Here is a 22,743-nt window from a genome sequence, read left to right as displayed (position 1 = left end):
AGAATTATGTGAGAGGAAACTAATAAATTATGCATTGCTAAATGCCTGATACACGACTTATATTGTGAAACGAATATGATTACAAACAAGGAAGTGGTCTTTTGTTCAAGGCAGTTAACACTCTAAAGGATAAATCTTTTCGACTTGAATGAAAACGAACGGCTCGTTTGTTGGCAAAATTTTTTGTTTGAAAGTCGGTACAGTGAACAGCTTAGTTGTATGTTATGATTTAGTGTAAAAACCGTTTTCGTCATTGTCAAATCTGATGCCCACTGCGTTATTGTTATCAAAATAAAAAAGCGTGACAGCTAGATACCTCTGTAACGGTTCACCAGAATAACTGTTGCCGATCTGACAACTTTATTATTATTGGTTCGACAGTATATTGATCGACATAAAATAAAGCTTTTGTCTGGAATAACAAAAATAATATTTATTTATGTTTTCGCTTCAATGGAATTAAACATTTTAAAATTTATTACTTCCGTTTTGTGATATTGTGAGTTTACGGATTTATTTTCATAAAGATTTCTGCTAGGCGACGTGAGCGTGTATGCAGAGAGAGAACAAATAGGTGCTTCCTCGATTACCCAGCTTAGTTGAGACGAGGTTTTTAGAAATTTGCGAGGATGTGCAAAGAGAACTGGATATTTGAATTCTTATGTTTAAGAGTTAAAACAATTCTATTACGTTTCACGTTGCCTTTCGAATACGAAGCTCAAAATTTTAAGATACAGTACTGGATTTAGTTTTTAACCATGGACAGAAGGACAGTGATTAAACTGATTACTGTAAGAGGTATATACGTCCCTGCATTTGATTGAGTTGACAAAGAACAACTTATGCTTTCGTTTCATGGTTTGAACGGAATGAAACTTCTGAAAACTGTTTGATTGTGTTGAGAAATATTATGATTTAAATCAGCTGATGTCCTGTAGAAGTTTCTTGGCCTGGTGTTTCAGTTGAATTATAATAGCAGAGAGTGTTGCAGCGAAAGCTTTGGAAAGCTTACCTCAATATTTTGCACAATAAGTTTGCTGTAACTAACAAGTTTAATTAGAAAGGTTAAGTTTTATCCATATCCAGATATGAAAGTAAAAATTCATGCATAGAAATCTGTTCTAAAGGAACTGAAAAAATGTTTATAATCCATGTATTACCTACAAATCGAAAAAGGGATTTTGCTCGTCTGTCTGTTTGTCTGTCTGTCCTATCTACATTTTGGTTTTCCATTTCTAATGTAAACACAAGAATATCTAAAAGTTCTGCAACGAAGGACGTCTTTTACTCTTTACCAAGCAAGTATTTCCTCTTTGCAGATGGCAGCGGCTAAGCATATAAAGTATTTTTACATCACAAGCTTTGCCCTTTTCATTCAGTTAATCACTTTGTCCATTTTCTGGAATCAAAACTTTTATGACGCAAGTAGACAGAAAATTGTATCGACTTCTTACAAGCGAAGACCTGACGTGGTGATTTTGTTCACTCAAATGCGCTCAGGCTCAAGTATACTCGGAGAACTCTTTAATCAACGAACTGGCGTAACTTACTTGTATGAACCAGTCTTTCCTTTCGATGAACGACCATGTGAGAGACTTTACGAGGACAGGATACAAGTATTACGTCATATTTCCCGATGCGAATTTTTCCCGCTTCCTGCGCTTTATAAAAAGGCTTATAACGTCACAAATCGCAACGACATTCACGCGAGGTGAATATTTTTCAACGAAACGGTTTTCAAGAAGTCGATATTTACTGTACTAGGTGTATACTTGAGTTACAGATGCTATCGAAGTCTAGTAAAACATAGGTCCAACAAATAACATTTATTGATGTTTCAGATGCAAAATCCATAATGTTTGCTTCACAAGCAAAACGCAGAAAGTCAGTCATTTTCTATCACGTGATGCTGGAATGTGTCATGTAGCGAACCGTGTCCAGATCTGCCCGGAGCCGTTAAACGCAACCGAACTTTCCTGTTACTGCAAGAAGAGCTTGTTAGTTGCGATGAAGGCGATCTATGTTTGCAAGTTGGAATGGATCGTTCCACTCCTTCGTGACCCTAAGGTCAATATCAAGGTTATTCATTTGGTGCGGGATCCGCGAGCTACAACTAATTCAAGAACTGAAGGCAAGGGCGGAATTGATGTTGCAAAGTAAGCTTTGGAGACGAATTTTTGCATTATAGAGAAGGCTAGCATCAACCTTTTTCGGATTCTGTGTCATTCGAGATTAATCGTGCCCGGAATGCAAGTTAAAATCAATTCATGTTGAGTTTAAATACTTGTATGAATTGCAGAATGTCAGGCTTGTCTTCCATAGCTTAGCCTATCTTAAATCCGTAACATGCATTGGTTTTGTTTGACTTTGAAATTTGTACTTCTTTTTTAACCAATAAATAACAGTTTTGTGACGACCAAGTATGAATATAGTTTCATACTCTAAGTTATAACTATTTGTTTTATAGAAACGCCGGCAACATCATTTGCGAGAGATTGATTCCCAACGTCCAGTTTGCTAATGACGTTTTGATGAAGGATCCGACATTACGTCACAAATACATGAGAATACGTCACGAAGACTTTGCCTTGGATCCAATTGGAGTTTCAGCGAAAATTTATGATTTTGTTGGAATCAATTTTCCTGATAGCATGAAGTCATGGTTACGTAAAGCTACGTCATCAGAAAACAAAGATGATCTTTCTTTGAAAAATCCTCAAGGAACCAACCGGGATTCGATGGCAGTTTTGTCTCGTTGGAGAGAAAGTTTGTCCTTTGAAAAGGTGAAGGCAGTTCAAGAAATTTGCAAAGAGGTTATGCCCAAATTAGGTTATCGTCTCTTTAACTCAGAAAATGAGTTAAGAAATATTTCCAAACTGCATTTCACCACTAAAAATGCTGATTATATATTTCATGCCATGTTGTGTCCACAATTTTGACGAAGTTCTTTAAAAACTGTGTAGGCTTACTAACTTCACATCTCATATATACCAATAAGACCATAGGGAAATGCCGTTCATTGTTAAAGTTTATTTTCAAACCAAATTTTTTCGTTGTTAGTAAACTGTAGTAGCCTACAAGCGTCTTGGTTGTAGGATACACTGTTTATGCAGCTCCTTTAGTTTAGTATATAGTTCTTTTATAGTTTATATCTTTATGCTTTTTTTAAATCATACAACATTCAATTTAATAAATGATCGAATTGTTGCTGTGTTAGGCGCAGATATTTATTACAATGCTTTCCGGTAAAAGCTTAAATTTGACTGCAGGTCCTAATATATATAACTAAATTAATCATTAAAACAATTATCATAAAACTCGAATACTCGCGAGTTTGCTTGGCCCGGGTGGAGAAAATTGAAATGCAGTAACCCCCAAACAACCCAACACTACAGCTGGGGCAGAAAGGTTATACCCGCGCAGAGTCTGGAAAATCATGTTTACCGTCTACTTTGCACAACCTTATACGTTATAAAGATCTGCCCTACCTCTTAGACACGAAATCTGGACAATCCTTTTCTCGAACTCGTAAAACAAATGATCTGAACAAACGTGCGGCGCATTTTGTGACCATGTAGGACAATTTGTTACGTCATATTCGTATGATGACTTAAATTTTTAACATGCGAGTTGCAATTTGCTGTGTTGGTATGGTGTGATATAATTTTTATCCTTGGACTGAGGAAAGTCCTAGCACAACTTAAACCCGGCGATGAGTAATAATCGCTCGAGCTAGGGTAAGTACCGATTGTCACCCATCTTGCTTTTTGGTTGTAATAGTACAATGTTAGCAATATTTATAATATTACCCCAATTGAACTGTCCACCAGGTCCTCCGGATAGGAGCAGGGGTTTTTAATGCTTTGCCCAAGGGCATTACATCGTTATGGTGCCACTGGGTATCGAACACGGAACACGAGCCGCATTTATTGCGAGGCCAGGGCTGGAACCCTTGAACCACTAGGCTAGTGGGCCTAGCTATTCAAGTCCGGAATAATCCGATGGTGTATTGTTCGTTGTTAAGTGCAGATCGAGCGAAAATTACGTCGCTTACCGTTATGGCATAAAATCCAAATCTCAACTGAATCGTTTGCGTAAAGGCAAAACTTGGCCTATATAGTGTAGTGGATAAGTTCAGTATAAAGAACCGATAATGCATTACAAATAATATTGCAGCTGTGTGTAAGAAGAAGCGTGTTGAATGCATGTAAATCAGGACTATTTTAGAATTTAATGAACATGATCGAACCGTTCAAAGCTTTTAAAATTTGGCACGTTGCGGTAAAGTTTCCACCATGACCAAAAAATGCATTGATAAAGTCTTTTTTGACGTTGTCTATTGCAAGATAACAGTGTGCCTTGTGGACACACGAACATCTTTAGCCTCTTGAACATTCATGTCAATCAAAGCGTGAAAACCTATTGTGCGATATATTTAGATTTGCTTCAATTCTCTTCAATGGAGACAATGACCAAGCGACACATGCATGCAAAGTCACAAATTCCTGGTAGTTTTGGTAAGCTCGATCGTAACGTCAGCCTGGCGCAAAAGAATTTTCAGAATTTTTGAAAAGTCAAAATTCCATTGTTTTGAAGCATGATTACTTGATCAGTCAACCGAAGAAAACGCAGGTTTATTTTACTCGTGAAATGCATCTCACAATTACAGTTATCGCATTTCAACACCTCTCCCCTACTCTCTACCAAAGTTCCACTGCAAATGTGGATCGCATGCCCAGACGGCACAATATATCCTCCAAAAATAACCCATCTACCGACCTCGAGTTGAGTATGTAGACTTGACAGCACTCAACAAAAATAGAGTTAAATGGCTGCTGAACCTGGACGAAATAACATGAGCGTCGCTGCCTCATATGCAAGAAGAAAAATATTTTCACAGAAGCAAAATCTCTTCATGAAGCCCATTAATGAAAGCTGCGTTTATTCAAACGTAAAACCGAGTTGATCAATTACTTGTTACTCAACAGTAAAACGTAGGCAAAAGCAACATCCTTTTATAGGGTTAAACTACACATTTGTTGCAATAACGTTTAAAATTAGTCTTTATAAAAACATTTTAGGCTATGTTAAAGTGAGATGAAATATTAACAAGTATTCAAAGCTGAGTTGTAAGCAGTATAAAAAAGGACTTTACAAGCATTGTGAAATACAACGAGCATATCCACAGAACGAATAGATACAATTTATACAAAAACCTAGTCTCTGGTAAAGTGTACGCGCACCTCAGCTGCTGCGAACTACGTCGGATGTACGAGTGTTTTCAGACTTCTTTTCCACTCTCTTCAGACTGTCTTCGCTAAGCAGCGGTGAAAACAGCATTTGCTTGAATGACAAAAATGAGCAAATGACAAAGATGACATTAAGAAAAGCGTTGATATCGTACAGTAATAAATTAACACGTTCGTTACTGATTTCGAACGTTGTAATCGATAGTAGTATGATGTCTGTGGCAACCGTGACCAATGAAAAAGCAACGGTGCGTTGCATGATGCGCTTCACCGTTTTCGACGATTTAATTTTGGATTCTTTTTTCCTCTTCGTGATCGTCGTGTTTTTCGTTGAAGTTTCGTCTTCATTTTTCGAAGTCTGTTTTGTTGCAACACTGCATGATCTGGTTTTGTCGGTATTTCCCGAATGAAATAAAGATCGACAACATCCTCTAATGCTTTGAATGAAATCCCGTTTGAGGGGATATATGAAAAGTCCAACTAAAGTGATTTGACCCGCAACCAAGACAATAAGAAAAATAATCCAAGCGACAGGTCCGATTTCTTCACTTTCCACATAAACACAACCTTCAGGTGATGATGGGTGGTTGACAGGAATCGTGGTGAGCAGTAATCCCGCTAGACCGGCCAAAAACAAAATTGCGTAACTGCTGGCGCTCAAGACTTTTAAGAAAATCCCAACGTTTACAAACAGCATGTTGTTCGCATAAAATATACGCTGCCGTAGCCAAAGGAAAGCATAAACCGCCGAAATGACAAGAAAGTACAACACCAATGCAGCATCTGCCAACACCTCACATTCTTTGTCGAAACCAATGCCAATTCCGATATTAAATGCAAATTGGTCGACGATGAATCTCACAAGTGCTAAAATTGCACACACTACTGTCAATGTGTACACTATACCTCCGGTCAGTTTATCTACGTTTCCCGTTTGGTTTTTGCTCCACTTTTTGTGTTTTATGCCGAAATGGATCAAGGAGAATATGATCCACAGAGTAGAGAGCATAAGCAGAGAGTTGATCACTTCAGCTATTAGCCAGTCTGCATGTTTCCATCTAAGGTACGGTTTCGAGTCAGTCGAGTTCGTATTGTTCATTTCAATTGGCATTTCTTACTACTTAATTAAGTACGACAATCCAGTATTGAATGCTACAATGAAACCGTGGGACAAGCTGCATAAATATGAAGTTGCCAGTTAAAAGCTTATAATCAAGTCTATTTTAAAATATTTTGTCCAGTTGAAACTCAAAAATTTGTATAGTTCAAAGATTAGCTTATCAGTTGACACAACATGAACCTTGAAACCATACCGACTGGTCGAAAATTTGGAAATAATTTTATGCTAAGCTAGCCCTTTGCATTAATTCTGATTTTTTATCCTTTTGTGTATTTGTCCTTCAAATAGCTTAAACAGCTTCTTTCATAAATAACCATTAATGATAACGACTTCATCAAAGAATGTACTTGTTTGATAAGTTTTATGAAAATTTTGAAAGCAGTTTATACTTTATTTATTTTTTTATATTTCATGACTTATCATTGTTCTGTTTCAAAATCGCATCAGTTTGCTAAGCGTGACGTTAAACGTGTTTTCGGCCACCTGTTTTACTTTAACCACCCCTAACTTCCAAGGCATGTGGAGAGTCGCGGGATCCGCCATTGTGCCCAGCATATGTCCGGAAGGTAAAGGCAAGGGTTTTAAGATTAACGAAAAACGCCTTCTTCACAAACTTTCATCATTTAAATTGAACTTATCCCTTGTAGTCAGAGAAATTTTTCCGTATAAGTCTATACGTTTCTAGACCAGATTCCAAATTTAAATCACACAATTCTGGTTAGAAAAGCAAATCAAATCTTACCGTTAAAACCTGCCATTAGGCCGACGCATGATTCTAAGCACTTAGAATCATTGCATTGAACAGGCATAGTCTCTTTCTATGCTGCCCAACATGCTTCTGCGAACGCAACAAAGCTCTTATTTACCACTCGTTACAGGCTAAGGGTCTAACTCTAAAAGATAACCACTTAGCCTGAAATTTAAGACAACTTTTTTTTAGCCCGAAAAACAACAATGAACGAGACGGCGTCGCGCTACCTGCCGTGCGAGTACAACTTTGCTTTCGTATGAAAAAGTTATTTAGCAGCAACCAGGCTACTATTTATCATTACCACTATGGTATACTACTTTCAGGAAAGTATAACTACATACCATACAACAACATAACTGTCGACGCCTACAGATTAAAAATTAAATCATTATTGAGAAGCAGGTTTGGTGCGAGGTTGATATGAAATGTCCATTCCACTTATTCTGACCAACCTTGGCACGACGTAGCTAAATGTAAAACGACCACAAGTTCGTGTAGAGCTGCTAGCATGACGCGTTCCTCTGCAAGGGACTTGTTGAACATTGCATGTGCTTACGCAGTAAGCCTGATTATCTTGCATGCATTCTTGACCGACTACCGCTATTGTTTTTACGGAGAGTGCATTCTGGGGAAAGCACGAATTACAGGTTTCGTGCGATGGTAGTTTCGCTCAAGTGATCTTCAATTGAGACAATGAGCAAGCAGAGCAGGCGCCAAATTCTTGGTAGTTTCGATGACCTTGTAACTTTAAACAAGCGCAATTGGTTTGTCAAAACGTTTCAAAATTCAAAATATTGCTTTTGTACAGCATAATTAGTCGAGCGACAAAAGCAAACGCGGTTTCATCTGATGAGAAGAAATTTGTGAACTTGTTTCATGCGTAAAACGCACCCCACATACAGTTAAAACTAAAAACTTCAAGTCCACTTTCCGCATACCAGTACTACGCGGACGACACGACATGCGCATTCCGGAAGAAAATACGACCCGGTGGCTGCATGCTCCGTGTTTGCCTCGACATCTAATCTGAGTGCAAATGGGCTGAGCCGTCTTCGAAATCAATGCCTACTCTATTAACATTTTTACGAAACGGGACCATCTAAATGAAGCTCATTTATGAACGGTGTATTAACTCAAACCCAAAGACGCGTTAATTTACCTTCGTTAGTCAACAATTAAACGCAAACAAAAGTAACAAACGTAATAATCAGATTCTAAAAATGTTTTCATTGGAATTGAGATTTGAAAATAACTTTTGTATTCGGCTTAATGTTTATTGCATTCACAAGACAATGAAGTGAAAATTCTTGAGAAACCAATTGTTATAAGGCACTGAAAAGGAAAGAAAAAGGCAAAAAGCGCAACCTGATAGGAATAATGAGAACTTACATCTTTTACTTGTTTTCATCTAAATATATCCTCAGTGACAAATTTCCAGTATAAATACAAATATATATTTGAAGCTAAGTTAAAACCAATATAAAACAGGAGCTTACAAATTACAGCAAGCGATACGCTTTTTGTAATTACAAAATTAAAAACAAAATTGTACAAAATGAATAAAGATTCAGTTTGTGAAAAATTTCGCCTTTGGAGTAGTGAACACATGGGTGGAGTTTTGGGATCCCTTTCGTTAGCAGTTTACTTATAATAAATTTCTGCAGCTATCGCCAAATTATTATGTGACCTCGCAAAAACCCTCAACAATCCACATGACATTGGTTCTGCAAATGCCACAAATTATTTACAGAATGTTTCATAACCAACCGTTTCAACGTTATCAAATCAAACGCAACCATGTCATCCTACCAGTGTACACGCACTCTTAGCTTCATCAAAAAACGTCCGATGTTTGCTTGTTTTTAAACTTCTTTTCCACTCTCTTCAGACTGTCTTCGCTAAGCAGCGGTGAAAACAGCATTTGCTTGAATGACAAAAATGAGCAAATGACAAAGATGACATTAAGAAAAGCGTTGATATCGTACAGTAATAAATTAACACGTTCATTACTGATTTCGAACGTTGTAATCGACAGCAGTATGATGTCTGTGGCAACCGTGACCAATGAAAAAGCAACGGTGCGTTGCATGATGCGCTTCACCGTTTTCGACGATTTAATTTTGGATTCTTTTTTCCTCTTCGTGATCGTCGTGTTTTTCGTTGCAGTTTTTGTAAACCGTTACATTAGATTGACACAAATGATTTGTGAAAACTTTCGAGATATGGAAAATCATTGTTGTGAAGTATGATTAGTCGAGCGAGAAAAAACGCAGGGTCACGTAACGAGAAGAATTCTAGTGAATTCACTTTAAGTTTAAAATTCATTCAATTGAGACACTGATTGTGACGTTATATCTCAATCAACCACAAAAGGTAAGTATACTAGCCTATATTTCAAAAACTTTGTATACCGGGACGACTTTTACAAAATCATTGTACACGGCGTTTCAAAATTGTACACAAAAAATTGGCCGCTACGTATTGATATGAGCGTAATACTCATTTCAAGCCGTTTTAAAAGCGGCTTTTGGAGCGTAAAATCTAAACGCGACATGGTAAAACACAGGAAGTTTAGATCCATTCGTTAAGAACCTTTGCCCACCCCTGAACGAACTCCTAAATACGCCGCTGAGTAAGAATATGACTCGCTATATAGGCTAATGTGACGCGTTTCATCTCATTGTGTTGACCGGTTTTTCGTTGTGCTTGTCTACGTTTGTCGGCAAGTTACGTTTTGTGACGACAGAGCTCAACTATTTTCTAAAACTTTACTTGTTTTTATTGCATGCATGCGTACTCTTTTTTTAAGAAAATGCGAAAAAATGAATGAATTACAAAAGTACGATAACATCACGTTAAACAAAGCTAACAACTACCATTTGTTAAGATCAGTACTCAAGGTGTTCAAAGCGACAAACTCTACAAACCTTTTTTCTTTTAATCACTTTGTTAGTAGCCTCTGTATTTCAGGCAACAACAAAAGCATTCATGAATATATATCACACAAGGCAACGTTGCTCAAAAGGTTACTTTGCTTTCACCTCTATATCAGCTTCTCCTAGCCTACAACGACCTTGACTTTCTCTCTGGTTTATCAAGCTAGGCTCGACCGACAAAAAGTGTTCATTTTAAAAGCGGCATCATCCAAAACATTTTGGGGAAGGAAAAAGAATTTCGTTTTTCGAGCGGAATCTGCTGAGAAGCAGCATAAACAGTGCAGTAACACCAAGTGTTATTTCGATTTTTGAAAACGTTGAAAAAAAGTTTCCCTAATTCCGTAATTTCTCACTTTCCGCAAATTAGTGTCGCGTTCCTCCGTATCCCCATTCTACAAATTAGTGTTGTCCCCCACAAGCTCAAAACTGCGAATGTTAGTGTATTTATACTGACAGAAAATTATATTAAAAAAGAAAATTTTGTTTGTGCGTGCGACCACCTGTCTGTCATCCTGTCTAAATAATCAACAACTTCCCAGTCCCACAACATCTATGATTGGTTATTATTGAACAACATCTTCATAATGCAGCACAAAAATAAATTTAGAGAGTAACTAGGCCTATTTCACCGCGAGCAGGTCAAGCAGCTTGGTGTGGTTGTTGTAAAATCAAAAATTTGTTTTTATCTATTTAAGGTTTTGCGGGAGTTAGATTAGAAGATAGAATTAGGTAAGGTCTAGCCTAGGTAACTATGTTGAAACATTTTAGTTAGGTTAACAACAAACTTTAGTTTAGAAACATTTTAGTTACGTTAACAACAAACTTTAAAAATAGGCTAGTTTCAATTTTTTCCGGTGAAATAGCGGCAGCCATAAACGTAACCAGACCTATCCTAAATTGCCTTAAATCAGTTATTGCCAGTTAGTTACAGTGCTTGATTTGAAAATTGACATTTGTGTTTGGAAGTAAAAATTTGCCATTTCTTATTGCCTATAGGTCTAGCTTACTTTAATATGTTATAGCTTCAAACAAACAAATTTTAAACAGAGAAGTAGGCTGTTTGGACAGTCAACTGGTACAGGCTATGAAGTTGATGACAAACGAGCTTCTTGCAGTTTTCTTATGTTTGGGATTAGGAATGGTGGTTTTTGGGTTCCAAGAAGATGTAAACACTTTTGTATTTTGTAAATTACCTGGATTTGTGCATGGCAGCTGCAATTTTTTATTGAATTATTTACCAGACCAAGATATGTTTTTGCAAAACTTAAAGTTGGTGTTGATTTAAAAGTGCTAAAAAGCGGTTACTAACCTTTTCTTTTCAGTCTTCCAGTCTTCATGCATTGTTTGATGGATGCATTTTTAACTGAAAATTTATGTTTTCTGGTATCCCTGAATTTGGAACTTATAGTCAGGATGACTGAACAAGATCTACCATTATTTAGTTTGGTGCAAAAGTGTATAACCATGATATGCTTTTGTATACTACACCCCTGCTGCCCTAATTATGATATCATTTGGTAGTGCACCTATGCACTAGACACACATTGTTATGCTTAATAAGCAACGTATTTCGAAATCGAAATTTTCATTAACAGTAACTCCCCAATTTGGTACTTGAGACATTGGTCTAGTCTAGCATTGAAGTAATATTCTGCATTTCTGTGTGTCAAGTATAAAATGGTTTCAGGTGGACATGAATGATGAACAAGACATGGAAAAACCTGACCATGATTTTGACGAAATAAAAATATCTCGTGTGCTAGATATCGGTGACAGTCACACAGCATGGGTGATAGACAATGCAATTTCCAAGGAAGCAGCAGAGTTCTATTCAGACACGTTCGATCAGTTGACTCAGTTCAGAGGATATTCCTATGAAAACATTATGAAAAATGTATGTCAATACCATACCAAAAATGTTAAACACCAAATATTACTTATAAACATATTTAACCTGAATAAACTGTTGTTGTCATTTATTTCAATATAATTGGTGTTACCTTATTTTTGACTTATCCCGAAATTAGTCTTTTATTATACACCTTTAAAATTTACCAAGATTGGCACAGGCAAAGATGAGAAATATGGAAATGCGCCGTGGACTAAATCGCTGGACGTAGATAACTTTCAGGGAACATTTGCTTGGAAAAACTTGCAGCCCCACGTTGAAAAATTGCTTGAGAATGAGGTTGGTTCAAGACATGCATATCTACATAGCAAAAAAATTTTACTTTGTTGAGTTTTAGATAATTATGTTTGTGCAGTGTGCATTCACGGCACACAGTTTTGCTGAACAGTATTTTGGTTTGAAGCAACTGTAACTTTGGATTCAATTTTTTCTGCAAAGTTATGTTGAGTGTAAATTAAATAGTTTATACAGCATATGATATAACATTCAGTAAGCAGTAGATTTTATGTATTATATCATACTGTATATATATATAAAATAGCTTTTCTACATGTAGTCTAGTGTACTTCACCACATCTTGACAAGTGCGTTATGAAATGTACACTTTCAACTACTATAGGTTGTGATGGAGTATGGTCAAATGGAATTGCTCAGAGCTCTTGATGTAGTTGCTCCCATGCGAGGGCGATATTGCGCTTCGAATCGACATGTCTTGACTATTTATCTCACTTCACAATGGAATCTGAACAACTATGGACAAGTATGCTCATTTGCAATTACCAGTAGAATGTTTGCAATTTACGAATGAATTTAAGCTGTAAAATAAGGCTTATTGTTACCGTCAGTGTTGGATGAGAAATTTCAAAGCCTTGTTATGGTAATTTACAGTAGCCAGGTTGTACCATGGTGTCCATATTACACTTTTTGGTCCATTGCGTTGTAATTTTTAGGCATCGTTTTATCAAAAAGTGCCTCGACAAAATGAACCCAACTCATCGAGGTTGGAAATAACACAAAGCGTTCATCCACATGCGTATCGTGCCATCTTGTGGCCATCTTGTCACACAGTGCTTTTCCGTGCTCCATGCGTCAATTACTTTCATCGCCTGAAGTATTTAAACCTCTGGATTACCACGGATCCAAACAATGATGGTAAAATTAATTATTTTATTTGTGTGAAATCAAATTGGTTTCTTCCCAGTCTATTCTGTTCTGTCAGATTTAATTTTGATCTCTTCTTGCACAAGAGTCCATCCTTATAAACCTGTATATTGCTATTAATAGTTATAAATGTTAATGGGTTAAGTAATTTACAAGATAAGAAAGCAATTGTAGAACCCATGGACGTTTCTTACGGACTTCAAAGACTTCGCGGAGCCAACTTGAGAAACACTTGTTTAACAAATCTTGCAACAATTTTTATCCAAAAACTAACATTCTTTTTAACAATTGTAGAAAACCCTCCTTTCCCAGCCCCCTTCACTCCACAAAGTGATGAAGAATTTGCTGATTTCCATTTCACTAATTTCGACGCAGATCGAAAGATCGACTTCCATCAGCATCTTGTTCGGAGTTTCAATGATGGCTCTGAGGACAGGTCAGGAAACTGTCTTGCACCAGCGTTGTATATGCAGTTAGTTTTGCTTAAATGTTGTTTTTCTTTATTTGTTGATGTAGTTTTTATTTTTGATTCTGTTACTGTGATTTATCATGGATGAATGAAATTGAAAAGAGTGGATTTGTGAAAATACAATAATAGTTCTTGATATTCATGGAAACGTAAATCTGCTAATTTTGTTCATTGTGTGTAACCGAAGTGTATGACGAGCAAGAAAGTCGTGCTTAGACTCAGCACCTCATCGATAAATGATTGAAATTAGCAAGAATTTTTGAAACTGCTCTGAATAATTATTCATTGACACTTCCGTTTGCTCGAAATTATCCAGAACCCTTCACATATTTGATGACCTCTTCACGACTGATGAAGTTAGGCAGTGGAAGAGTCACCTCTTAAAGTCCCTTCCTCAGGGAAACTCGTATGACACGGATCAACTGGAAGACAACGATAACGTCCAGTGGATTTCAGCCTATGATGTAAGCTGGGTTTGGCTTTTGTGTGGGACTACCATCATGTTACAAACCGTATGCACTGTGTCAGCCGTTACTATGTTTCAAAGGTGGAGAGCTTCATGAAGACCGACATGTGGCCAAGGTTCCTAGCTCTGTGTGAATTCGTCTCAAATGAAACAGAATGGTATCCATACGATGTCGCACTCAATTTTGTTCGATCGGCCGACCACACCCGCATTCACCCCGACTCTGAACCTCACCAAGTCAGTTTCTTTGTCTGTCTCGTATATATTGGTTAAAAGGAGTTTTTGTCTTATAATTAAGAACTAAAGAGTCATATTTATTAATATCGGTAATTGTAACTTTTACTTCAATTTGTAAAGTGACATAACAATGTATATCATATTAGTCAAAAGTTAACGCCGTTTTAAGTAATAGTTTAAAACTAACTAACTAAGTTTAACTGTTTGACTAATTCTATTTCAACAGACTGAGCTGACCATGGTGTTCTATCTCAATGAGGGTTTGGTGCCTTCAGATTACGGAGAGACGACATTTGTGGTGTTGAAGGAAGCGGATGGAGTACATGAGTTTATAGGACAAGGCGGAGAAGTGTATGAGGCAATTGCAACTGTCACACCAAAATTTGGACGTATTGCCATCTTCAGAAGTAAGCCTCGGGTGTTATTTTGTTGAAATAACAATAACCGATCTTTGGCAAACTTTTTAGAATTTAATACTGCTGTTTAAGTTTGGGGTTGGGTGCCGTGGAAAAGTTAATTGAACATGGTACAAAATAACTTTAATTTAAAATTTTTGCTGTTACAAACTAACCGTTTTTCATGTTTGTGTATGGCACTTAACTTTTCAACTGTAGAAATTTTAATTTATTATAATTAATTATAATATGAATTATTGATTCTATTTGAATGAGAAACTGAAGATGCTTAGTGAGGTGAAATATATATTTCGCAAAAAAACATTAACTTTTGATCTGAAAAACTTTGCTAAATTTTCTTCAATTAAGTGAATTTTCTTCGCAACAGACAACATAGAACACTCAGCTCATCCTCCAAGCACGCAATTCACCGGGGTGCGATTCACCTTCGCACTGAAAGTGAGCAGAACAAAGCATCTGTCCCTTGTCAAGAGGACGTACGAGATGATGGAGAACTTGGATCTAACTCATGCTCAAGAACAACTCAATGAGTAAGTTCATGGTATCAGTTTGAAACGTCGAAAGTTACGTTGTTGGATTGCGAGGTGTTGAGGCTTGTAACAATGAATGCTTGTTCGCTGGTTGTGGGGGGGCCTGAAATTACTGTGAATTACTCGAAGTTGGCAAAGCATTTATTGACATTCTCGTTTATAAACATTAGCAAGACATTGTTGTATTTTGCAGGTATTATTAGTTCTACAATAATTATATTAGTGTATGTTTATGATAACTATGCATAAAAAGTTTTTTAACCACACATAGAATAGTTTATTGCCCATGTATTTTGTAGAAGATTGATGTCCGGTGAGCTAGATGACCCCAGGAATTTTGCCACCGAGAAGCTTGAAAAACTCCATAAAAAAGTCTCTCAGCAGATACGAGACACGAAGCAAAAGATGCACAGAGAGGCCTTGGCTCATGAAATATAACAATATGGTGGTTGCTAAGGATTTATGAGTTCTACTTTGTCAATTGTAACAAGTTTTTTTTTTTTTTTTTTGCACTTTTACTTCAAATCATTAAATGATTTTCGTAGTTTTGCCAACTAATTGATGCAGGCTTAATATGCATTTTTAAACTTTTAGTAAGATTAAGAGATTAGCCGCCGTATAGAGATTTTGTGTTTTGAATTTAATTTGTGGTGCTGGTAACGTTACGTGTGTCCATTATGTTGCCAGCCCCTGCTGTTTTTTCAGACACAGCATGTTTGAGCAACTTTGTTTCACCGCAACGACTTGTGCTTTTATTATTCAGTTTTCTTCAAAGCTCCCTGTTCGTGTCGTCATTCATTGTTCTTGCAAGAGATTGTCTGTGCGTTAATTAATCATTTCAATAAAATGCAGTAGAAAAAAATCAACCTTGTGCTGGTAGTCTATACATCTGGCTGGCTGGAAGAGGACAAAACCTTTATGCCAATGCCAAAATATTTATAATCAAAAAACTTAACTATTTTATTTAAAAATATTCCCAAACTATCAGGCAGCAGCAGGTACAGCCATTGAGGAATTCTAATTGTTGCCTTTCTGGGACACAGGATTATTCCGGTCTGGGTCAATGTAAACGATCCTGTACATATTAAGTAAATATTAGTTTAAAGTGGGTGTAAGTGATTCAAGACTGCTAACCTGTTTTCCCCTTCAACCTATGTGCTGTGCGTATTGACGACGGCCAGGTCGTCGAAGTTTTATACATTTCGAAATTGTTGTTCTTGCTTTTTAAGGTGAAACAGGCTTAAAAGATAAGCGATAATCGCCAAATCAGTCCTATGGTTTGAAATAAATGAGTTGTTGGCAAAGTTGTTTTGGTTGCAAGGTTACTCAGTTGCTGTTCAGTGTTCAGTTTAATTGATATGTAATCAAGCTAATTATTAAAACCTACTGCTAATATGTTCGTTTTAATAACTTTACTATTTTTTTTCTGATTAAAGAGTTTACTTTTTTTCCAGTGGCTTAGGTGTTGATTCGTTTCAATAAAGGATTTTTTTGCAAGTGGTGAAAATGCAGAGGCAACTCAGTCATGATCAAACTGTCGTCGGTCCAGTACATTTTGCGACAAGATCAGGTGCAAATTTACTTCTTATTTTGTACGTTTCTATTTGAGTAATGCTTGGCAAAGAACTTAATCCTTGGTTGTTATTTGGACTTTGAAGCCGGTAAAAAGAATGGACCTATATGAAATCGATGTCTGCCGTCAGAAATGAATGATCGTCTTCTAAGTGAAGTGATTTTGATGTTGCCACGTTGATGATCGCACTAAACGTCTTTTCTAGCAGGGTATCTTTTATTATAGCCTGTTTTGCCTGGTGTAAAACACAGTAACAAAAGCGACCATAACCAACATAACGTGAGCGGGAGTTGTTTGCAAATCCCACAGCCGGTAAAACCGCAGGTTTAAAATTCAGCAAACAGTTCAACAGTTCAAACTCTTATTCGTATTTATCTATGTTGAACGTTATAACTCAAAAGCATAGTACCCTAACCTAAATATTTCTTCTAAAATAAATCCAACTTCAACTAAACCCAAATAGCTTAAATCAGTTTTTAGCTCACGAAGTTTCTTAACCTAAAGCCTATTGGATCTTTAGCAAGGAGTTGCTTGTCCTCTTTACGTTAACATAGTCACTTAAACGTCGTTTCATTAAGTTGTGATTAAAACAAAATGAAAAAACTATACCGACTGGAAACATACCAATCTACGTTTCCTCGTCGCTAATTGAGCGATGTAAGCTGCTGGAATGGGCTGAACAACGTATCGTGTTTACGCTTAATAGGTCATGACGATTCAGCAAAATTTGTGCATCTTCTTGGATCACGCGACAACGGTGGATTTGAGATGAACAAAGATGCTCTGAGGAAGATTGCAGAACATCATTCGGTCAAAGATAACCCGGTTGCTGTAATCTCAGTGGCGGGAGAACCAAACACCGGAAAGTCTGTGCTGCTAAACTTTTTAATCGCCTTCCTGGAGTCGGACATGGTGGGAAATATTTAACTCTGACTTAACAACGTGTTTTTTGCAGCAAAACTACTGCAAATAAAAATACAGGCTGCAAAAGTAACTTTTGAATTTGAAGGATAAAAATTGGCAGCCAGAAATTGACCTTTCGCTTACTCTCAAGTGGAGACGTGGACGAAGAGTTATCAAGCCTGGAATATGGATATGGAGCAAGCCATATCTTCTGCGCAAATCTGATGGTCAGCAGGTATTTGGCTTTGCATTATCTTCACACATACGCTGCAGGTGGTGTACTATTTATAAGTATAGGTTTTAGTTATACTCATGCGTAAAATTTACAAGCAATATCACTTTTATAGATTGCTCTGTTACTCATGGAGACCGAAGGATCGTTTACTGACAATCGATCTCAGAAAGATCACGAAATCTTCGTTTACAGCAGCATCATAAGTTCGGTGTTAATCAACAACGTTGTGGAAGAGATTGGTGAAAACGACCTTGAAATATTGGACGTAAGTTAGATATTTTCTTTGACTTGAGGAAGATGCTTAGTTAAAAAGTTGGCCGATTTAAAATTATTCGTTGCCTTTAAGATTTTATCTGGATACGATAGAGAATACAAAGATCCAGGCGACAAGACTTACTTTCAGGTTGGTCGAAGTTCACTTTTTCTTTGGTCCCGGGTATCAAAACCGACACTTTGATTACTTAATGATGACGTCTATGTAGGCGTTGTTTTTCCTGATTCGTTATTGGTCCGCCAACGAGAAGTACGAGTGCGGCATAGAAGGGGGTTTTCGCTATATGGAGAACGAAATCTTCTTCGATGACGATAGAAACGCATTCGGCGATCGAGCGGTGAAGGATCGCGTAAAAAACGCTTTCGACAAGGTCAAGTGCATGTTGCTCCCCTTCTCCGGTCTAGTGGGAGATCAGTGTCAAAATACGGTGAACAATGAAATTATTGCTGAAGGTACGTTCCAGTTACCAATTTTAAATCACTACTGTTTAACAAAGCTCATTTCAAACGATAACCGACCAAATCGAGACTTTTAGTATCTTTCAGTAATGTATTGACCGCTCGCACTAAAAATAAGAAAGCTTATTTGTATTTTTTAGTTGTACCGTAAGTGCTTTAGTTTGGTTTTGCAGAGCTGGACGACACGTTTCGAGTCCACCTGGGAAATTTCTTTCATCACCTTTTGACGGAATGCACCGAATCAAAGCGGCATTGGAACCACTCCATGACCGGCCAAGATCTAGTAAAAATTACCGACAAATTGTACCAGCTTCTCCAAGACAGAAGACTTCTAAATCCGATCACTACAATGACGGTAAACCCATCGAACACTGTAGGCCTATATTAGCCTTAGCAGTGTCTTAACGATAAACATCATACAGCAGAACTCGTTTGCTAACTGAAAAAGCCCATTAAATTATTTTTGATATCCGAACTTTGGAAAAGTTGTTGAGTTGTGTCAAAGGAGATGTTGAATGAACGAGTCACCACGCTGTATAATTAAACAACATACGGATATGTCGGCTACATATCAGTTATCCTACGACTTGAGTGGTCTACGTTGGAAGAAAATAATTGTAAAATCTCCGCTTGTGGGATGCAGCAATGATATTAACAAGATATGTATTTCAACTGACAGGAACTCGCTTGCCTTACAGCTGAAAAACTTTGGGCAAGATTATTCACCGAATATCAACAGCAGATGGTAGCTAGCCTGCGTATATAGCTTGTAGGGCATAGATAAAACGTTACGTTTACACAAATATTTAATATCTAAAACTTTAATATCATAAATTCTTCAATAAGAGCGTGTTCATGTTTTTATCAATTTTATTGCCTCTTTTAGGAGGAAAGACGCAATTGTTCCGTCAACATGATGTTACTTCATTCAGCTCACAAGGCATTTAAAGCGAAGGCAATGGAAAATTTTGAAAATCTTTTTCCCGATCAAATAAAACACCTAAAGAGCCGCTTCAAAGCTTCACTGGAAAGCAAAATTGATGGGGGATTTACCCTCATCAAAGGCAAAATCCAAAATCTGCAGGTAAGGTATAATTTTAACAAAAAAAGACTTCCATCAAGTCCCATAAGTGAGATGACAAACATTTTTTTTTTCGATTCAGACTGAACAACGTCTACCCGAGGTCAGCGGTGTTAGGAAAGACCTGGAAGTTTTTGCAAAAATTTCCGAACTGCAAAAACAAAACAAAAAAAAAGATTAGGCGCATATTTTGTAGGCTGCAAGCTCCAGCCCAGAGCTCTTCAAGCTCTTTTTTGGTTTGGTGAACCTTAAGTTGTTGTGACGAACTCATGCACCTTATTTACTTAAAAGGTAAACTGAGGTAAAAAGCGATATGAAAAATCATTATGCACATCATTATGTCAATCAAACCGAGCGGAGCTGCCGAAGTTTTTCACATTGTCGGTGAGAGTTCGATTATGGCTGCAGGCTGCTTGCGAGTACTACTGCATGTCATAAAACAGCATTCAAACAAACTTGAGCAAATAGCAAAGAGACTATTTAATGACTGTTTTGTTGTTGCACATTATTAACTATCACATTCTAACACTAAGTAAAAATTTCCCTTGCGTAATACGCCGCAAGCCAACCGTGAAGACACCACTCAAATAGAATGTTGCATAAGCAAAAAAAAAAACGAGAGAAGGTGGAAAAAAATCGACTCTTTAAAGAATCAGAATCCGTTCTCTCTTTCGCGTGAGTGGAGTCACTGACTCAAGATTTTTTTAGAGTGTACATCTTTTTTCTAATATCCTGAAAGTCAAATATAAATGGTTCATTTTTGCTCACAGAAAGTTTTTGTAAAAAGTATCTGTTTAGTGTGACAAGTTTGTGATGCACCCTTGTATACCTTTTCGTACTGGTGCACTCCATGCATAATTTTAGTACACCATAGGGTGCAACGTGCACACCGGTTGAAGAGCACTGTTCTAGCCTATCAAGTCTAGGCGACAAAATTCATATGTCATGTGAGTAACGAAAGCACCTGTTTAATTTCCGGTAATCTTTGTAGGAATTGACCGAAAGAGATCAAGAAATAAAAATGTTGAAGACAGAAATATTGCAATTGAAAAAAGAAGAAATAAACAAGATGACGGTAAAAATATTTTTATTAAATTTTTCCTCGTGGGCATAATATTATATTTTATAACATATATCATCTCACCATGATTTAAAACTAGGGCTCCATCCTTCCTTGCGTTACTTTGGTTACAACTTTCTTCGTAAACCTGTAATTCAGTAATAAATTCTTGCTAATGCAAACTAATCAGGAAAAAACTGAACAAAATTTAATCTCGCATCCAATACTGCCCTAGGTTGCAGATTTAAACGGTCTACAAAAAACGTATTTGGACCTTTTTTAAAAACAAAACAAGCCACAACAAATATAACCCAGTATTTATTTCCAGATTGCAACGTATATCTCCAGTGATCAGATTTTTGGAGTTCTGGGAATGAGAGGTTTTCTTGGAAGAGGCGGATTCGGATGCGTCCGTCTTGGATTCACGAACCCTCATGGGTCGGTAGCAATCAAATATTTTCCAGTCACTGGCTCGAAAGAGATCATAAAGCAAACCCATGAAAGGTGACCTATAGTAGATATAGTGCCTTGACATTTGTAGTTGTGAAGATCGTGAATTGCGTATTGTCTCTTTTTAAAATCGTTAAGTGCATCAAATGTATTGTAATAACGTGATAAGACTTAACTCCCCTTTTATCTTCTTACATTGTGTAACATTTTAATTCAGACTGATGAACGAAACAAGAAATACAAAGTTATCGAGCCACGAAAACGTAGTTCGGTTGGTAGGTTTTACCTCCTGGCCAGGTGCAGCAGCCATTGTAATGGAGTATATGCCCGCCGGTGATTTACATACCTTTCTCAGCAGCAAGAATAGAGACGAGTACAAGATCCAGCATATTCCAACCGTGATTAGACTTCGAATCTGCAATGACGTGGCGTGTGGCATCACCTATCTACATTATGGCTTTTGCAACGACCAACGCATAACGCATGGCGACATCAAGTCGGAGAACGTTTTGTTGACAACTGACCTAAGATGTAAGGTCAGTGATTTCGGTGGGGCTAACTTTGCCACGAGTTCCAATTCTGGGCCATCATCGGAAGAGCAAAGAAAGGAGTTTACTTACATATTTGCCTCACCTGAGCGATTGCTGAACTGTGAAGCCCGGAGCAGCAGAGCAATGGACGTTTACAGCGTGTCAATGATCAGCCACGAAGTTCTCACCAGGAATCTGCCGTTTCGGGAAAGGATGACGTACTTGGAAGTGGTACGTTATGTAGCTGAGCAGGGCAACCGACCCAGCCTGGAAGAAGTCGAAGCGCTCAAGCTGAGTTTGAAATATGAAGCAGACGTCGAGATCATTAATCTTCTCAAGGATGAGATGGTTAAGTGCTGGAACCAAGATCCGCAGATGAGACCATCCATGATGGAAGTACGCGACAATTTTCTAAGCTCCTTATCAACTTGTGATAAATATATCAATTAATGTAATATAAAATTGTGTACGACATAGAATTCTCGTCTATCGAATCAGTGAAGCATAACACTGCGTGACGTAATCGATTGTTGCCCTGTGCGTGCATTTTGATTCATTCAGTCCCTTTTTGGTTTCTACGTTCAACGCCGCAACATGTCTTTATGCTGTTGCTGTCACAATGTTCTATCTTGATGTATTCGTTCAAAGAAGCTTCAAATATATAATCAGATTATGCAGTAGTCATTCCTGTGTCATTATTGCTGAAGTCTATCAAGGTTCACTGTTAAGATATACACAAGGAAACAGACTTTGTAGTGTAAGTGGGTAAACCTTACAGGCTAAGGGAACATATACCACTTTTCCATTACAAACTAAAGACAAAGCTGTCATTGCTCGACACGTTGCTAATATTACTGAAAAAATCCACGTTAAAATCCCAGATCGGCGCCAGTTCCAGGGCGCGTGTGTTCCCATGTCTCAGTTTAAACCATCTG

General features: G+C 37.4%; 5 protein-coding genes and 1 long non-coding RNA gene across 8 annotated transcripts; 4 read left to right on the top strand and 2 right to left on the bottom strand.

Annotated features, from left to right (window-relative positions):
• The first annotated feature begins 1,327 nt into the window (after positions 1–1,327).
• LOC143446248 (carbohydrate sulfotransferase 1-like) lies at positions 1,328–3,148 on the top strand. The gene is made up of 3 exons (XM_076945802.1): positions 1,328–1,711; positions 1,842–2,156; positions 2,468–3,148. The coding sequence occupies exons 1-3, from the start codon at positions 1,491–1,493 to the stop codon at positions 2,937–2,939; spliced, it is 1,008 nt and encodes a 335-aa protein (XP_076801917.1). The 5' UTR covers positions 1,328–1,490; the 3' UTR covers positions 2,940–3,148.
• Positions 3,149–4,931: 1,783 nt separating this feature from the next.
• Positions 4,932–6,420, bottom strand: LOC143446221 (uncharacterized). Its single transcript, XM_076945760.1, has one exon. The coding sequence runs from the start codon at positions 6,358–6,360 to the stop codon at positions 5,245–5,247; it is 1,116 nt and encodes a 371-aa protein (XP_076801875.1). The 5' UTR covers positions 6,361–6,420; the 3' UTR covers positions 4,932–5,244.
• A 4,599-nt stretch (positions 6,421–11,019) lies between these two features.
• On the top strand, positions 11,020–16,110 carry LOC143446834 (uncharacterized). Of its 2 annotated transcripts, none has more exons than XM_076946653.1 (11): positions 11,020–11,221; positions 11,744–11,950; positions 12,116–12,244; positions 12,585–12,725; positions 12,916–13,117; positions 13,421–13,562; positions 13,912–14,059; positions 14,143–14,298; positions 14,525–14,705; positions 15,082–15,244; positions 15,547–16,110. In XM_076946653.1, exons 1-11 carry the CDS (start codon positions 11,141–11,143, stop codon positions 15,680–15,682), a joined length of 1,686 nt encoding a protein of 561 aa, XP_076802768.1. In that variant the 5' UTR covers positions 11,020–11,140; the 3' UTR covers positions 15,683–16,110. The 2 variants fall into 2 exon arrangements, with proteins under 2 accessions (XP_076802768.1, XP_076802767.1); XM_076946652.1 differs by having other exon boundaries at positions 11,022–11,221; positions 15,544–16,110.
• A 589-nt stretch (positions 16,111–16,699) lies between these two features.
• LOC143447151 (atlastin-1-like) lies at positions 16,700–20,036 on the top strand. Of its 2 annotated transcripts, XM_076947098.1 has the most exons (11): positions 16,707–16,814; positions 16,903–17,026; positions 17,524–17,729; positions 17,827–17,955; positions 18,068–18,220; positions 18,302–18,358; positions 18,438–18,681; positions 18,861–19,042; positions 19,367–19,432; positions 19,574–19,771; positions 19,851–20,036. In XM_076947098.1, exons 3-11 carry the CDS (start codon positions 17,586–17,588, stop codon positions 19,947–19,949), a joined length of 1,272 nt encoding a protein of 423 aa, XP_076803213.1. In that variant the 5' UTR covers positions 16,707–16,814; positions 16,903–17,026; positions 17,524–17,585; the 3' UTR covers positions 19,950–20,036. The 2 variants fall into 2 exon arrangements, with proteins under 2 accessions (XP_076803212.1, XP_076803213.1); XM_076947097.1 differs by lacking the exon at positions 16,903–17,026 and having other exon boundaries at positions 16,700–16,814.
• Positions 17,949–21,726, bottom strand: LOC143447154 (uncharacterized). The gene is made up of 6 exons (XR_013114046.1): positions 21,625–21,726; positions 21,140–21,337; positions 20,913–20,976; positions 18,834–19,919; positions 18,353–18,629; positions 17,949–18,205 (listed from the first exon to the last, which is right to left on the bottom strand). It is a non-coding gene; the product is annotated as an uncharacterized LOC143447154 (long non-coding RNA).
• LOC143447153 (receptor-interacting serine/threonine-protein kinase 1-like) lies at positions 20,217–22,492 on the top strand. Its single transcript, XM_076947099.1, has 3 exons — positions 20,217–20,843; positions 21,157–21,332; positions 21,496–22,492. The coding sequence occupies exons 1-3, from the start codon at positions 20,790–20,792 to the stop codon at positions 22,256–22,258; spliced, it is 993 nt and encodes a 330-aa protein (XP_076803214.1). The 5' UTR covers positions 20,217–20,789; the 3' UTR covers positions 22,259–22,492.
• Positions 22,493–22,743: the final 251 nt, after the last annotated feature.

The sequence above is a fragment of the Clavelina lepadiformis genome, chromosome 2, assembly GCF_947623445.1.
Source record: "Clavelina lepadiformis chromosome 2, kaClaLepa1.1, whole genome shotgun sequence".
Taxonomy (NCBI): Eukaryota; Metazoa; Chordata; class Ascidiacea; order Aplousobranchia; family Clavelinidae; genus Clavelina; species Clavelina lepadiformis.
Note: the sequence above shows the minus strand (reverse complement) of the source record. Positions and strands in the feature narration are given on the sequence as shown.